Consider the following 17,396-nt stretch of genomic DNA (forward strand, 5'->3'; position numbering starts at 1 on the left):
ACAAAGATTTATGTCCCAAAATCAAAAGCAGCAACTAGGGAGCCTATTAACAGTGAGTCCATCTAACAAGAGGAGCGCGAGTAGGCAAACCCTCCAGTTGAAGCTTAACCCCAATCATTGTGCGGGGCAACGTGGCCTAGAAAGTGGGCCTTTTCTCTCCACTTGAGCTGTGGTGGACAAACTAGGATACTTTAAGATATCCAGACCTGCTTCGCCAAGTGGCTCGAGTGGGTGTGCAGAATGCAACACTCAAAAGACGAAGGGCTGGAGCAAAGAAACTTGGCAACAGCTTCCCCTGCAAGGATAACAAGAAGCTCTAAGCGGACCTATAGAACACCAAAGAACCACAACTGATAAAAGGGTGCTAAGAGGTCATGGAGCACCCAAAGGACGCCCTCAGATTACACGCGACTTTGGAAGGAGGATGAAAGGCACAAAACGGAGTGGTACAGGTCACATTACTTGAAGCTCATTGTAACAGGCCGAGAAGTTCCTTGAACACTGAAGTCAGCACGTAGTCTGAGGAGGGACCAAAGTAAATGAAGCCTAAAGGGCCAAGAGCGGGGAGATTGCTCATCAGGATGGGCAAAAGCAATGGGGTGTAGACAGACAAGAAGCGCCCATGCTCTAATAGCTTCTGTTCAACACTGCAGCTCTGGACTATTCAAGAGACAGCACTGGTCAGAACATCCCACAAGTTGAGTGTAAGGCTGATAAAAACAATTCCATTTCTTATACAATCTTGTGGTCATCCTGTGACTGACCACAAGACTGCTTTAGAAACGAGACGCCAAGCTCAGCAGTATGGAGCATGGAGGGACAACTATGTCCCCATCTCTGGCAGGATCGCAGTCTTTTGGATGTCAGGCTAACCTGAGGGGGTTTGAGGAGCAAAATATGTAGACCAAACTTGAATACGTATTAATTATTGAATACTCTTTAGTGACTCTGTAACCCATTTGCTCTATTAGACAACTAGGAAAAATGGAAATACAAGATAACGGTATATATCTTACATGAATAATGATAGTCTTAGGCAACGTAGAACATTGCCTTATCAGCGGGTACAAAGATTGAATTTCACATTTAAGGGGCATACAGGTCCTTAAAACTCCCCATCTGTAAAAACTGGGCGTTAAGAAAAATCACCCCATTAATAAGAACAAACCAAACTGATTTCTTAAACTGATAGGTAAGTTATGGGACAGGAACCCACATCAACCCCAACTTCGCACCTTAACAGCACAGCAAATTTAGTAGTATATATTAATTTTATAATGTATTAGGTAGGTGTTTGGCACTATGTTTATTTAAAAGCATGCATTTCACGGTTTTATTTGTACTGTGAGATTCAGGCGGCCCCTTGACTGGAAAAATCTGCTCCACTACCTCACTGTGTCGTGGGGCATCTTCTCACCGGTGTCTGTCCATTTTTCTGTCCTGAACAACAGTTAAGCGTGTGGTGCGAGTGTCCTGCATGTACAGATCCAGAGGCAACATATAGGAAAGGTACTAGCACAGCGTGCTAACTGATTTTACACACTGTTGTCTGTTTACACGACAACTCACTTGTTCCCTAATGACCGTAGAAAGGACTTTACATTACAAAGTGCGTGTAACTTGTTGCATCCAGACTAAAGTTCATGAAAGGTCGAGGGCCCATATTTGTAGTGACGAAGGGAGTTCAACAAGCAAGACTGTTCATAGCTCATGTTATTGCACAAGGAGGGAACCACTGCAGTATAGAATGAAACCAATAGGAAGGTGAACTGGAACTACAAAACTGTGGTGGTAGAAGTGCATGGATAGGAGAAGGAAAACAAAACAAAAAAATACCTTGTGTCAAACCTCTCATGCAAAGGAAAGATTACCCGGTACTGCCCCTATTCAGAAAGAGCCCACAATGAAAGGAAAGGCCCTGGGCCTGTATTGAGAATCTGAGTAACTACTGACCACTCACAGAAGAAAAGGCCTGATGTTACTCAGTCTATAGCTTGTCAAATCCTGGGGTGACTGACCCTGACCAAGCAGTCACTGATGTAGAGGTAGATGCGCATACCTAGACATCTCAAAAAGGCAGTCAATAATGCTTGGACTGTGCTTACAAGATAAACACCCAAATTTAAGTCCTGTTTCACTACTGCGCTGATAGCACTCTAGTCACAAACCCTCAGGTATATGAAGAATGTAGAAAGAATGGCTGCGACAAGACTGCAAAACGTGATCCGGTGCCTAAGCATACACCTGTAGATATTTCATGGTAAAATGTGGCTCAGGAAAAAGGGGAATGGAGCAGATTATCGTGCCAAAGTTGAAGCGAGAACACCAGTCCAAAGTGCAAGTACTGGCCGCCTGGGAGACCAGCAGTCCATGCACCCTAGGGGAACAAGGGGCCAAAACTTAGTAAGCGATACATACCTGGGGTTAACAGATATAACAAAATCCAATACTGGTCCTAATCCGATACCTATAAAACAGAGAAATAGTTACTTGTTTAGCGATTACTGCCAAGACTGAAACCAACCTCAATCCTACAGAGTAGGCAATAAAATGTCAAACATACCTGTGAAAAAGGCAAATCCAGCCAGAATAGACAACCTCTTCTTCTCCACCTCCGGGCTGTGTGGTGTAAACATTAGCCATAGCATCAGCCCCAGTGAGCCCAACAGGGACAGGAAGCCAGCCTGCAGGAGCAAAAAGACCATATCAGTACTTAGAAAGACATACAGGCCTACCAATTTTCACAAAGCAGACAGTAAGAACAGCACTAAGAAGAGTGGGGTGACAACATCTGTCACAGTGAGCTTCCTGGAAAAGGCCATCCTGTAATAGGTGAGAAACAGTGGCCAACGAGGCAAGAAGCAAGAAATAGCAACAGATTGTTGTTAACATTAGACACAGCTTTAGACACAGCTTTAGCCCCAGCAAGCCCAGTAGGAACCTTAAGGTTTGACATAAGAAGCAGAGAGAAACCACATCTGTATTTCAACTGGCTTTCATGACTACCAATGTGCAAAAGGAAGGTGAAAACAGAACCACAGGCTATAGGGTGAGCAACCTAACCCTCAGCGAGCACTAGGGAATACGCTAACTAACCTGCAGCAAAGAACAATGGCAAACACCATAGACAACACGGCAGAGCAAGGAACAACATTAGGGTGGTAGGTCCTAAGCATCAATGTGGTCTGAGCTAGAGAAAGTAAGTTTGGGAGAAACCGATCTGAGGACTGTGCTAAGAACAGCAGAATATCATGTGGTAGTGTGGATAATATAGCGGTCTCAACCAAGGACACCTAGGGCCTTCAAATACAGCATTGCATAGACTGGAAGTGAAGAACAACTTACTTACCTTTGGTAACGCATGATCTGGTAGAGACTCTATATATCTGCAGATTCCTTACCTTTAGAATTTCCAGGCGTCAGCTTGGAATCCAGAACATTTTGCTGAGCAATACCCCAGTATCTGCCGTCTGGTATTGTTGTTCGGATCAGTGTAGCATCATTGGCGTCGCTGGAGCCGTCTGACACGTTACGGCACCACCCAGGCGCACGTACGTCAGAACCAACAGTTTTGTCGGTGCCAAAGAACTAGGGCTCTGAAAGGGACAATCCTCAACCCTACTAAATAAGTCCACAGAGTGCGGAGGCACGGGTGGGTGTACGGAACCTGCAGCTAGATAAGTCTCTACCAGATAATGCTTTACCGAAGGTAAGTAACTTGTTCATCCAGTAAAGATTTCTAGCTGCAGATTCCTTACCTTTAGAATACATACCCAAGTCGTAACATCCTGGCAGTAGGATGACGACAAATTCACCTCAAACTCAAAAGACCTGCAGGACCTAACAGGCATTGTACCCATCTCTGCGAAGCTGGCTGTCCAGGCAGTAGTATTTGGCAAACCTGTGCAGACACCAAAGTTGCAGCCCGACAGGGAGTGGTACAGTTCATGCTAACACAGTGGTAGCAACATTGCTCCTGGTGGAATAAGCCCTCAGCGGGCTGCTTTTTGGCCAAAGCGCAGCAGATTTTTATGTCGAGCAAGACCCAGTGCGAAACAGTGCGTTTCTGAACTGTCCGACCTTGATTTGCTCCCACGTACTCCACAAACAGTTGGTCATCCAACCTGAACTCTTTAGAGCAGTCAAGGTAGAGCAACAAAGCTCTTTTTGGGTCCAGTCGTCGGAGTCGCTCCTCTTTCTTAGAGGGATGCGGAGGAGCTAAGAAGGTGGACAGGGTGATGTTCTGACCCAGGTGAAATGGGGTCACCACCACAGGGAGAAAAGAAGAACGACTGCAAAGCACTACTTTGTCCAAAAAGCATGGTGAGATACGGCGGTTTGGATGAGACAGCCTGCATCTCACTCACCCTCCTGGCAGAGTTTATTGCCACTACGAAGGCTGTCTTGATGGTGAGGAGTCTGGGGGGACAATTGTGCAAAGGCTCAAAGGGAGCACACATGAGAAAAGTGAGAACCAGATTTAAGTCCCACTGAGGCACGATATCGGCGTAGGAGAACATATGTACAAGCCCTTTAAGGAATCCATTTACAATAAGATTTGAATAAAGAAGGCTAATCGGGTAGTCTGAGTAAAGCAGACAAAGCAGAAAGATATCCCTTGAGTGCGCCCAATGCACAGGCCTGCTGGGCAAGGGACAAAGAGAAGAATATTAGAGAATAGCAGAAACAGGATCAATAGATCTTTCCGTACAATAATAACCAAAGCATTGCCAACAGCAGGTGTATACCGTCTTGGTGGAGGGATGCCTGGCTGCCAGAATAACTTTACAGACTTTGTGAGGAAGGCTGTAGGCTGTCACTGCCGCCGCTCAATCTCCATGTATGAAGGAACAGAGTTGATATGTTTGAATGAAGAACCTTTCCCTGCTGCTGCAACGGAAGGTCTTCCCAAAGGGACAGCCAGATATGTAGTCCGGATGCAGCCAGAGACCTCTGATCTCCAACTCTTCCAGAAAGCCGCTCCATCCCAGAAGTGACACATCTGTCAGTACTGTGAGATCTAGTAGGGGAAGGGAGAGTAGTCTGCCTCTGATCCAATCGTGGTTCTTTAACCACCACTGTAGGTCTTTTGCAGTTCCCTCCGAGATCTGAACCATGTCAGAGAGATTGCTCTAATGCTACGCCCATTAGAACTTCAGATCCCACTGCAGAGCCCTTATATGCCATCTGACATGTTTTACTAACAGGATGCAGGAGGCCATGGGGCCCAGCAGTCTGTCTGTCTCACCGAAATCAAGAATAAAGGCTGATACATTGGAATCATAACCTGAATATCCTGGACTCACTGCTCTGGAGGATAAGCCAGAAACTGCACTGTGTCCAGAACAGCTCCAATGAAAGGGAGAGTCGGAGAGGGAGTCCGGTGCAACTTTGGCATGTTTATAGTGAAGCCCAGCAAATGCAGAAGGTCCACCATAGTCTGGAGGTAGGAAATGACAGCCCGGGGCAAACCAGCCTTCAACAGCCAGTTGTTGAGGGAAGACAAACCCGTGACCTGCGAAGATGAGCTGCGACCACTGCCATCACTTTGGTGAACACCAGAGGGGTAAAGATAAGGCACGAAAGGAGGGGAGCATGGTAAACTGAAAGTGCTCGTGACATACCCTGAACCGCAAGTAACGCCTGTTGGCAGGCAGGATTGGGATATGAAAATATGCATCCTACAAGTCCAACACTACCATCCAGTTTCTGTGGTCTAAGGCAGACAAGACCAGAGTTAGAGTAAACATTTTCAATGTTTCCTTTTCGAGGAAGAGATTGACGCTTCGTACATACAGAATAGGGCGAAGACCCTTGTTCTTTTTGGATATCTGAAAGTAGAAGGAATAACAGCCACTGCCGGCTTTGGATATTGGGACCCTATCTATGGCTCCCTTGGCTAAGAGAGCCCCAACTTCCTTGCGGAGTAAAACCAAGTGACCCACCATCAGCCGTTCTTTTGAGGGAGGCACTGGGGGAGGCAAAGTCAGGGGGGGGGGGGGGGGGGGGGGGAATTATACTGAATCCAACCACCAACTGGACGTACATGGTCCTGCAGAATCCCACTAGGAGGGCTTGGATGCTGTAGTGGCAGGGGGGCTGGATGGCAGACAACTTCTAGCCAGACCATCTGGGGTCTGAAATGACAGCATCCGAGCACAGATTGTGGGCCTGGCACAGGATGGTGGCTAACCTTGTGTCTAGGCACTGTGCCCCTCCCATAGCCATGGAAGGGACGAAAGGCAGACTGTGGGAGAGGGGCTGCTAGGAGACCTAAGGACTTGGCCGTAGCCAGAGAGCGTCCTTAAAGCGCTCCAGGGCTGAGTCTGCTTTTTGGCCAAATAGGTGGGAATTATCGAAGGGTATGCCCATAAGGTTTGCCTGGACATCCCTCCCACCCCCACGAAAAGCCAGATGTACATAGTCAGACATGGCATCTAAGGGCCACTGTGGATGAAATTGCCCTACCCAGCAAATCAGTTGTGCCCGAACCACACCTTACAGTAAACTTTGCTGCATCTTTCCAGTCCCTAACTGCTTGAGAGAGAATAGCACGTGCATTCTCTGGGACCTGAAGCAGCACCTGTGCCACTGTATCCCACAAAGTGTGGGAATAGCGGCCCAATATGTTTTAGGTGTTTACAGACTTCAATGCCAGGCTGTTGGAAGAAAACATTTTCTTCCTAAGCTGTTCCAGCCTTTTGGATTCCCTATCTGGAGGTGCGGAAGGGAAGGTGCCCTTGGAAGTGGATGCTTGGACTACCAACCTCTCCGGAGTGGGGTGTTGGGTGAGGAGACTAGGGCCGCCCGGAGCAGGGCTACTGCAGCGGCCAACTGTCCTTTTTACAGGAGGACCTGTGCAGGGTTTGAACCACATCCCCAGCAGGAGAGTGAGGGTTTTATTAAAGGGCAACATCGGTTCCAATGTGGAAGTCCCCAGATGTAGCACCTCTGTCAGGAAGTTAGTCCTGACCTACACCGAGGGCAGTTAGAGGTCAAGGACCTCCACTGCCCTAGGTGGCGCCACTGCATATGATGCACCCTCCTCCATAGCCACAGTAGGAGGGGAGAGCAAGCTAGTATCTGGAGAGGTGTCCAGTCCACTGACTTCTCCTAGTTCTTCATGCCAGTCCAAAGGTTACATATGGGATTCTAGAGGGTCCAAAGACACCTCACATTCCTCACCAGTGCCTGGCTGATTGAGCAAATGCTCAGACAATGATCTGGGATCTGTAGGAGACTAAATCTGAGTCATGAGACACCATTCCGGCTCATCAGTGATGAGAATGGGGCTTATGCCACTGGGAGCAGAGTGGGAGAAGGTCAACTGAATTGAAGCAAACGCCATTCAGGTATCGGATCCACAAAACCCAATCGAAGCTGGGGCCAAAGCCACCAGTGCAGAACCTGACAGGGCCTCTGCCGACCCAGCGGGACCCAAAGCCGCTCCGGCAGGCCCAGCCTGCTCAAATATAAGATGCATTGCCTTGTAAAATTCCTTTAATTGAGCAGGGGCCGCTCCAGCTTCCAGAAAGGGAGGAAGGCATGGAATCAGCCTTTGCAATGATCCTGCAGAACCGTGCCTGGAACGTCGACATGCCCAAACAGCTGCATTGGCTGACAGGTGATGCAAAGTTGAAGTCTTCTTCTTGTGCCTCTTCCGAGTGCCCTGAGGTCCTCGAGTGGGATGAAGGACATGGGTTTCCTTGACTGGGAGAGACACCAAAGGTATACCTGATGGGGATCCGTCACCAACATGGCACAATGGCAGGCGCCACACGCCTTAAATCTAGTCTTCCTCTAAATCATCCTTCGCACAGACAAAAAAAAAAAAATAATAATAATAATAATAATAAAAATAAAATAAAAAAAACACACACCCCCACCCACCACTCGACAAAGACAGAGATGTAGCTCTATTCCGGATCTGCGCTTAAGCGGAGTGGAAGGAAAATAACGGACGGACACACACCTGGGTGGTGCCTTTATAGGCGACTGACATCACAGACAGCTCAAACAATGCAGGCGCAATGCAGATCCGAACAACACTACCTGATGGCGCATGCAGCGGTTTTGCTCAGCAAAAGTTCCAGATTCCAAGCAGACGCCTAGAAATTCTAACGGTAAGGAATGTGCAGCTAGACGTCTATCAGATCTCGTTGCTAGGCCATCTGAAGAACCACCACCAGGACCACATTAGGTATCTGAACAAAGCCCTGCAAGGTGGGAATTGAAGGTTTGCGAACCCCTCTCACTTCTGAAATTTGATATTGCTACTTTCCAAACTCATTTGAGCAGGTAGCTCCGAGGTGTGTCAAGAATGATGGGATGCACAGAACTCCTACCTGGATCACTCTTGTCACCACATGGACATAGGCACCTGCAGCAGCTACAAACATGCAGAGAGCGAAGCTGGCATAGACTTTCTTCAGGTGCTGCTGGGTGGAATACGAGCTGAAACAAAGTGAGAAAACAGTTCCTATCAGCACATGATAATACAGAACTCCTTCTACAACCAGTGCATGCTCCAATTATCAGTTGGGTATATTTTCAAGAATAATTTGTATATGTAGCTATAAAGGTTTCGACAGGAAGGACCTCAATCTGAGCCAAGCCATAGACGATCCAATTGTACAGATAAGTCAAGGTCCAACTGAAGCTGTAAGGTGTAAAAACAAATTAACATGTGCTAAATAAACCCAGTAAGCATCCATAACTCCCATATGAGTTGGTATCAAATCAGGCCATTAACATCTACTTTCGTAGGAATTAAATAACTTCCCCCTGCAGAACTTCTCTGAGGTTCAAGGATTACAGCTTCAGCTCACACCTGCAATTCCTACTCCAGATACTGTGCCCACGGACCCATCCAGTATGGTATACGTAGTATGACAACACTCCTCCAGCTGCAGACATTCTAGCACACATTCCCTTAGCTGCTACTCTGTTTAAAAAAAAAAAAAAAAAAAAAAAAAAAACACACACACACACACACACACACACACCCCCCTACCCCCCTCACCAACAAAGCGGCCAATATCCGTTCGGTTCCCCCACTCCCCCAACTAACAGGAGTGAAATGTTGGGTGGTCTGCCCCAATAGATGCAGACAGACATCAAGGAGGGACATTATCACTGGAAATACTCACATGTGAGAGAACTTAAAGAGAGCATCAAAGTTAATGCTGCGATCAAAGACGTTCATTGTGGCGTCCGATGATGTGACTGAAGTCACTTCAGAAGATGTGGAGCCTAGAAAAAAAAATAAACAAACATTAGAAACGGATAGAAATGAGTCCCAACAATGCACTGCCCAACCCCTCAAAAGAAAGGTCTTGGAACCGTGGATGTTCGGTTAAATAACATGGGATCCGTTTGCCTATTTGGTACACCGAGCACACTGCTCCTTTGCCAACAGTGGATTAAACCAAGGCCTAGAGCCAAAGGTGAACATTCTTTTGTTTGACGAGGGAGTTTGGCACAGAGCAAAAGACTGACCAAGAAGGGGTACTGTCAACGTCACCCAGACAATGCAGTCATGAACCCAGGGCCCACAGGCAGTTTTGTCCTCCACAATCGAGACATTGTTCCTAGTTGCCACGAGAAAAACAATCTTAAAATGCAATACTGTAAATAGGTAGTAACGAAGGGAAAGAAAAAAAAAAAAAAAAAAGGGAAAAAGAAAGAAAGACTTTTGCAGAGAGCACAAACCACAGATCCTATGAATGCAGACCCCTGCCTGGCAATGCAGGGTATAACACACATGCACGTTAAGAACTCAAAAGGTTCAATTGAGAAGACAAAGGTCCCTAGAATACAAAAACGCTGGGCATGTAATCCAGGCCCCCAATCAAACTTGTCAGACTGCGTGCAGATACAGAAACCCACAATGGAACCCAAACTCCTCGCAAATTACACAAAAAGTCGCATCTACCACTTACATCAAAAGCCTGCTGTCCCCATTATATCAAACGTGTCAGACTTGGGAAGTGAAGACCTATACTAAAGCACTCTGCTCCCCTAATACTCCTCCCCCCAAATCGAAAACACACATGCCTTGACAATCCTCATCAGTAGTCATTCCAAACCTGTGGCACATTCCAGGTACAGAGCCCCGGGCCGCCCTCGACCCCTAACCCCGCCCACTCTGCACAAATGGGTTGGTGCCAGCAGACTCGTGCATCCTTTCACCTATGCTTGCAAGGTACAAACCCTGTTCTCCGCCATTCCTTGTGGCTGCATACGTACACAGCCAGTTCGTAGAGAACCAGATTGATTAGTAGACTTCTGGGTTTCACGCACATGCCCCAGGAAGTGAAGCATGAGAAACACCATAAAGGTCTGCAGGCGCCCGCTGAAAAGCGCCTGCACTGGGTGACATCTATTCTTGTAGACAGCTAGGGCCCTACCACACCCGTAGTACAAGCTGCAAATACAGAGACGAACCCCAATCTCAGCAGTGGCAACCGGTAATGTTAGGAGGAAGGCAGCACACTCATTCATACCACTCATCAACATTCAAACATACATGAATGCACCAAACATTAATTTAAAAAACACACACACTTACCTACACACACAACTTCAGCCTCAGAGGTCCCAGGAGGGTTGGGACTGCTGCCTTCCATCACTGGCTGACCTTGGTCAGCCAATGAGGGAAGGCAGCAGTAGTCCCAACTTAGAGTGGGATGGGGTCAGTGAGACTGCTAACCCCTCCCCACTCTGACGAGGTGTCACTGATGAACACTCAGCCCTCAACGCTTTAGGGCTTAAACCTGAAGCGCCCAGGTCGAAGTCAATCGGTGACGCTTCCCCTCGTCACCGAGGGGAAGGGCCTCGACGCACCTTTGCTGAGCTGAGGAGGTCACGCCTATGGGAGCTGTGATCTCTTCAGCCCAGCAAAGTTCAGCTCAGGCAGCCAGGAGTCTGCGCAAATCATGCATGTCTCCCTCCTTGCTGCCTGACCTGAACATGAAAGTGTCTATCAGACTGACACTTTCTCAGCCTGACAGGCACTTCATGAGGGGCAAAAGGAGGGGGACGTGGCCCTTCCACCTTAAAGGACGGGCCGCTGCTTCTCAGAGTACAATCGCTCCATGTCCATTTGTTTAATGGTAGTGTGCTCCATGTGCATACCACCCACCTAACATTCACACCAACAGAAAGTCAACATTCCGCTATAAACAGATCAGTAATCCTGGTCGCCCCTGAAACACAGACTATGATCGCTTTATAGTCGAAGGACTGATTAAGGTAGCGCCATAAAACGAATTCCCAATGGCTAACGCACATCACAACTCGCAGCCCTCTCTGCCGGAGCTCTCGCCACACCTCCAGGACTAGAGAACGCGCAAACACCACCCTGATTAAGGACCTCCAGCAGTCTCCAGTGCTTGTCCAGGGCACTCCAGCGGGCATCCTTAAAGGAATCCCTCCAGAGCTAAAACTGCAGCCCTCGCAAAGCATCTTCTGGCCAAGGAAAAGAACACATCCTACTCAATGAACTGCATAAAAGTAAAGGCTGCCTCCCTCTTCAGCAAAAGTGTAACCGAACCAGGACCTGCATTAACCAAAAAATATTAAATCACTATACGCCGCTAGCACACGCAGTGTAGCAGAGTGATTTTTTTCGCACTAAAAATTTCATTGATTTTTTAGAACATATTCAAACGCATGACTTAGAAAAGCTGCGCTGATCCCCTCCCCGAATCCACAGGCCGTGCTTACCGCCGACTATAGTTAAAGCCTGGCAGAGATGCAGCAGGACATGGCTAATGCTCCGCCGCCCAAGAAACCCAGCCCTCTGCCTCCATCCCTTCCCCGTCACTGCCCACCAACCGCCCGTCGGCGTTTTATTCCCCCTGCCCTATTCCCCACGGTCCACCGCTCTCCACACACTCGAAATTCATCGGACAGCCCCACCCTCATTCACCAGCTTCTCCCTGGCCCGGTCCTGTAATTGCGGACATATAGCCCCCCCCCCCCAAATAGCCGCGAAAGTTCCCTTTGTCAACAGAACCCCCGTGTTCTCCAAGGGTTAGCTCAGAAGTTCCCCACAACAATATCAAGGCAACCCCAATGGCTGACTCCAAACGCGCAGACAATTCCGCCGCCCCCCCCCCCTAAAAAAATAAAATAATAATAAATGCGCAAAGCCTGGGGCACTCCCTTAACGTGCGCAAAAACGACCCCCTCCGAGCAGCTGAACGATATTTAGTAATAAAATCCAAGCAGTGTGTGCCATAATAGAATTTCACCCTGTAAAAGCATGCCTCCACACACACAAACACACGCACGGCAAACCCGGTTTACCTGCTCACAGGTTACTAAGAAGAAGATCCACTCACCTCACTTGAAAAGGACTATGTGAAAACCTGTCCGCTCGCCTCTCCTGCTCACTGCATACTGAAAAGTACCCGACGAGGCTCAGCTCTTTAGAAATCATCCCCAGAGACATGGTCATTTGGGACTCTGACATACAGGTAAGGCTGCAGTTGCGATTGGTCTAGATGGTGCAATTATTGCAGACTGTTGCAAGGAGAACCTTGCGTATGTGTCAGGAGTGCCCGATGGGACTCAAACAGCAAATGTCCTGGTCCTTCCAGGCTAACGGCTCCATTTACTCCTTTAATTGTGTCCATGATTGGAAGAACACACCCAAGCCCCACCTACGTCAGCGCACATGCAACACCGGGAAACACAAGGTTAAGTGACTGATGAGGACAGCAAAAGGAAAAAAAAACAAAAAAAACAACAAAAAAAAAAAAAAAAAAAAAAAAAAAAAAAAAACACACCCCCACCCCTATGCAGGGCACAGCCAAATCTCTGTCCAAGACATATCCCTTCTACACCGCTAACCCACTATATTACAAAACATACTGTGGTCTGACAAAGAGACTGCTCCATTTAAATTACTCCGATCGCTCCTCACCAAGAAAACACCATCTAGACCAGTACATGCCATTCGCTCCACATCAGAAGTGTCCATTGATGGTCCCAAGTGGTGGATCCATGCCAACCAAGACTATATATAGATTCTGATTTAAATTAAACAGATGTGAATATACACCACTGACATCTAAATGTATGCAGCCTTTAAGAACCCAATTCACTATGTTAAGATAAAAACTTTCAACTCTCAGACACTGCTTGAAAACCTGCACATCATGACAACACTATCCTTTCTTCCACACAACTGCAGAAAGACAACTGGCAAATAAAGGATTACTTAACGTGGAAGAACATACTACTTTAGGGGAATGGCTGTGTCCGGGCCAAGAGCACATGGTAGAGGATAGGTGAACTAACAAGAGAATTTGATGTTCGGGCAGCAAACCCATGCAGCTATTAAGGACAATAAACTGCTGATAAAGGAGCAGGCAATCCGACAGGAGAGAATTTAATCTTAATTTTAATGAACGTCTTTCCAAAAAACACATGCAATAGAGAAAATATGAATTATGAGGGTGTGCCAAGGCAAACAAATAGGTTGACTAAATTAGAAAATATGATACTTAAGCAGTTTACAGGGAAGTATTTTGCCTTGGAGCAGTGATTACAAGTACAATTAAAGTCCATTTTTGATAAGAAATGGCATATCAAACACTTGGATTGTTTCACAAGACATACCCACAAGTACAGCAAGATAAACAGCATAAGGTGCCTAATAACGAGTTGGCCGTAGAACCAATGGAAGTTTCACATACTACACAACTCAAATCATATGGTGAAGTAGTGTCAGATTCCCTACACTAAACCTTTAAGTCGCTTAATTCAATTTAAGGGAAAACAAAATGAATGCATGTTCTGAATGTGCTAAATGAGATATTGACCAAATCCCACAGATATTAAAATAACTAGAGTGAGATAAATTTTGCTTAGGAGGGGGGAGTCAAAACAAATGTCTGTCTGTCACAAATACGATTCACTGGCAGACAAATCTTACAACTACGAAATTTAAAGAGGTCAGAGGTGCCATGTTTAATCTTTGGCGGGATCAGGTGAAGACCGTTTCCCTTGCCTAAGGGAAAAGGCTGATGCAGGTGGCAACTTTCTGAAGAGGCACATGGACAATTGCTAACGATCTGAACCTCGGTCCAAAAGGGCCACGTTGGAACACAGGCATCAACGAGTGGCTCATCTTCTGAATCACACTGTAGATCAGAAGAACAGAGCTGGAAAACGCAAATAACTGTCTCGTACTAGTACTGAGAAGCATTCACTAGGCAAGAGCCTGGAAGTGGATGCACAGTTAAGTTGTTTCTTTAAAATAAACAAAACACTACTTTATGTGCACGGTTTTTAGAAAATAGATTGCAGGACCTATTTACAGAACGGACTGAGGTAGGGACATCAGGCATTGAGGAGCATGTTTTGCTTTCCTGCAAGGTACTCTACCTGTAACCTGAGTGGTCCAGAAGTGTGGCTAAGTCAGCCTCTTAATAATGGGAACAAAACCAGTGTGAACTAACACTGCCATACCCGGAATGGATAGAATGATAAAAGAGCTAATGTTACCGCACAAAGGTCCGACCACTGCAAAAACACATTTGTGGAGGTCTCCATTCCTCTCGTAACTCCTCTGGGACCACCACGTCACACAAACATGGCTATGCAAAAAACTTCACTGGACAAGCTTTGTGAATCTAAACACTGGTGAGCTTATAGCAGGGTAAGGCAGTCACCAAACTGTTAGTCTCTGCGTGTTGGGCTTCAAATATCAGTTCAAAATACATGCAATAAACACAGGCCAATGAACGTATCTAGAAATAGTCTAAGCTGCTCATGAAAAACTCTTGTATTCTGAAGAAATGAACGAGAAATCCTTGGGCAAAGGGTAGAATGAAGGTACTGATGTTGGATTGCACAAATCCAGCTTTTGGGCAGAGCTCTAGAGCGCTATACATCGAGGGGTTAAAGATACTATTTAACTGTACAATTACTGGAAGAAGAGGAATCTTCTGGGATGACTGAGGGTTGGAAGCCCTACGTTGCCGACAGATGAGATCTTTCTTGAAGAGAAGCCCCTTTTGTTTCTTTCTGAATTTAAAGAGTGATAGGGTCAACCAGCTATGAAGAGGGATGTTGCCCCAAATGCTGGGTGCACAGTTGAAGCCTGGAATCTAGGTTCTCTTTATGCACTTCTTTGCTTCCAGTCTATGCAGGTATGTTCAGTTTTCATACGAGGTTGATAGTCCAGGAGGGCATTATCCCTCACTGGCTTGTAATAGGATGCAGCAGATCTTGAAGGAGGCATGCTCGAGTCTGGGTGAAGTCAATTCTGACCACGGATTGCTGCTGTCTACGTCGAAGAGGGGTACATTCCAAGTGGGAAAGGACAAGGATTTGATCAGCAGATCTAAAGAGGTCTCTGGAGAGAAAGCCCGACTTTGCTTGGGAGTTAAAATTGGTATCATGTGGCCTGCTTTTTCCATGGATACATGGAATTAGAAGGAAAAGCTAAAGTTGATAGGAAGCTAAGCGCTGAATCAAACAAAAGGTGGTGGGAAGAATGCTTGCGAATAGCCTAACCACTGGCATTCACTCAGGGTAGCATTCCAACCCATAGTCAGTACTGATTTGCATAAAAAGACGACACTGTCTAGAGAGTGGCACAGTGGGTGAAAACTGATCAGTTGGAATTCTACCCCAAGAGATTGCCAGTATTTTTATTATTTGCAATCCATAGATTGCTCCCAGGAGTTGAAGGGTCGGTGCTGATTTGCATTAGGGCAGGCTATTATCTGTTTAGCGTGGACAATTAATGATGTTCAGTGCAGGCTGGTCTGTAACAGACCTACAAACTTTATTTTACCTCCTCTGTTCACATGTGGGGTATTTTGAGAGTGATCACCACTGACTCAACTTAAATATTAAAAGTGTTTCTTCCCAATATGTTTTAATCTTAGCAGCATTCAACAAATTCCTTAGTGAATTAGGCTCCTACAGCTACAAGCTATGCTTTTTAGGGCCTTTCTACAAGGCCCAATTATTCCAAGAAAAAATGAATTGATAAGATGGGAACAATTTAACACATCAAATGGCAGATGCGTGTCTGGGAAAAGCAGAATCCAATCCATTGAGATTTTTTCTGGTTTTCCAGTTATATGTAAACCACTCTGAATAACCTCCAGATTTCTGTCTAAAAAAAACAGGGTTTCTCGTGTAACTAACTCATCTGCCATAGGATTACATTGTGCCCATGGCTAATATTTATTACCATTGGATAGCAATGCGGTTTTGACCAACACTGGCCTACTGGCTGCAGCAATGCCACAGAGTAAAACTGGCTGCGTAGCACAGGATGTGCTACCAACATGGACTGCCTCAGGATAACACTGTGTGACTAACAGTAATCCCCATATGATAACACTGCACTTTCTACTAAAACTGGCCCAACAGAATATTATAACAACAAGTAACACTAAATTTTAGAGGCTAACATGGATTCAGGGCTTCTAGTATACTGGCCTATGGGGAAATGCATGCAATCAAATGTGTTTGTGGCCCTAGAAACAGAAATTCTGGAGCAGAAACGGCAGAGATCTAAACTGCGCGCCCTCTAAGGCTGCGATCCTTTGGTGTTCCAATGTAGGCAGAGGCCTGACCAGCCTTAGACAACTGCTGACTCACTGGAGCGGACACAACAACCATGCGTAAACCGGAGACCTGACATTGGCTTACGTCACCTACCCTGGGTTATCTATCCTCCCAGAATTTCATACACTGTAGGCAAAGGAGTGACTATTATTTTGCAACTCTAGCATCTACTGAAAATGGTATCAATTAGCGGGGGGGGGTAAAGAAGCCCGCTTGTGCATGCAGGTACAAGTATTGGTTAGTGACAGGCCCACCTGTCACTTTTGGTTCCACAATGGCATAGCGGAGAGAACATATCAGCATCAGGATACCTAGTAAACTGTGTTCCATCTAGAGATAAGTGATCATTTGGCCTGCTGCACCCATCACTGACTTCAGAGATGCTCCTCAATCGGTGAAGACAGCAAGCTAGTTCGCACCAGTCACACAAGGGAGAACAATCTTTACGAGCCACCAGCCTCCTTCAAGTGCCACAGAATACGGAGCTGCGCTCAGCTAGTGCAAAGCAATCTTTTGCTTAACTTGCTATCCTTTAAATGCAGACAGTATGGCTATCACTTGCCTGCCACAGCCAGTAGCGCTTACGCTACCACATGGTTCACACAGTCAAATTCCTGCCTGACAACACTGCTACAGTTCACATTAGGTTAGATGGAAAGTTAAAAGGGCCATAAGAACGAAAAAACTCTAATGCAGAGCCACCACAGAAATAATTTACTCACTCTAATATTCTATTACAAAGATTGGAGAAGGCGAGCATCGTGGAAGAAGCCTTGCAGTGGATAAACTCTTTTCTG

General features: G+C 46.4%; 1 protein-coding gene across 3 annotated transcripts in view; it reads right to left on the reverse strand.

Moving 5' to 3' along the window:
* TMBIM6 (transmembrane BAX inhibitor motif containing 6) overlaps nt 1–17,396 on the reverse strand; it is a 46,672-nt gene that overhangs the window by 17,155 nt on the left and 12,121 nt on the right. For all 3 annotated transcript variants that reach the window (XM_069230513.1, XM_069230514.1, XM_069230515.1), the window contains exons 2-5: nt 9,150–9,252; nt 8,346–8,454; nt 2,564–2,684; nt 2,419–2,467 (exon numbers count right to left, since the gene is read on the reverse strand). In XM_069230513.1, coding sequence (XP_069086614.1) covers nt 2,419–2,467; nt 2,564–2,684; nt 8,346–8,454; nt 9,150–9,205 — 335 coding nt within the window. In that variant the 5' untranslated portion in view covers nt 9,206–9,252. The remainder of the gene's footprint in view (nt 1–2,418; nt 2,468–2,563; nt 2,685–8,345; nt 8,455–9,149; nt 9,253–17,396) is intronic.

The sequence above is a fragment of the Pleurodeles waltl genome, chromosome 4_2 (assembly GCF_031143425.1).
Source record: "Pleurodeles waltl isolate 20211129_DDA chromosome 4_2, aPleWal1.hap1.20221129, whole genome shotgun sequence".
NCBI classification, from domain to species: domain Eukaryota; kingdom Metazoa; phylum Chordata; class Amphibia; order Caudata; family Salamandridae; genus Pleurodeles; species Pleurodeles waltl.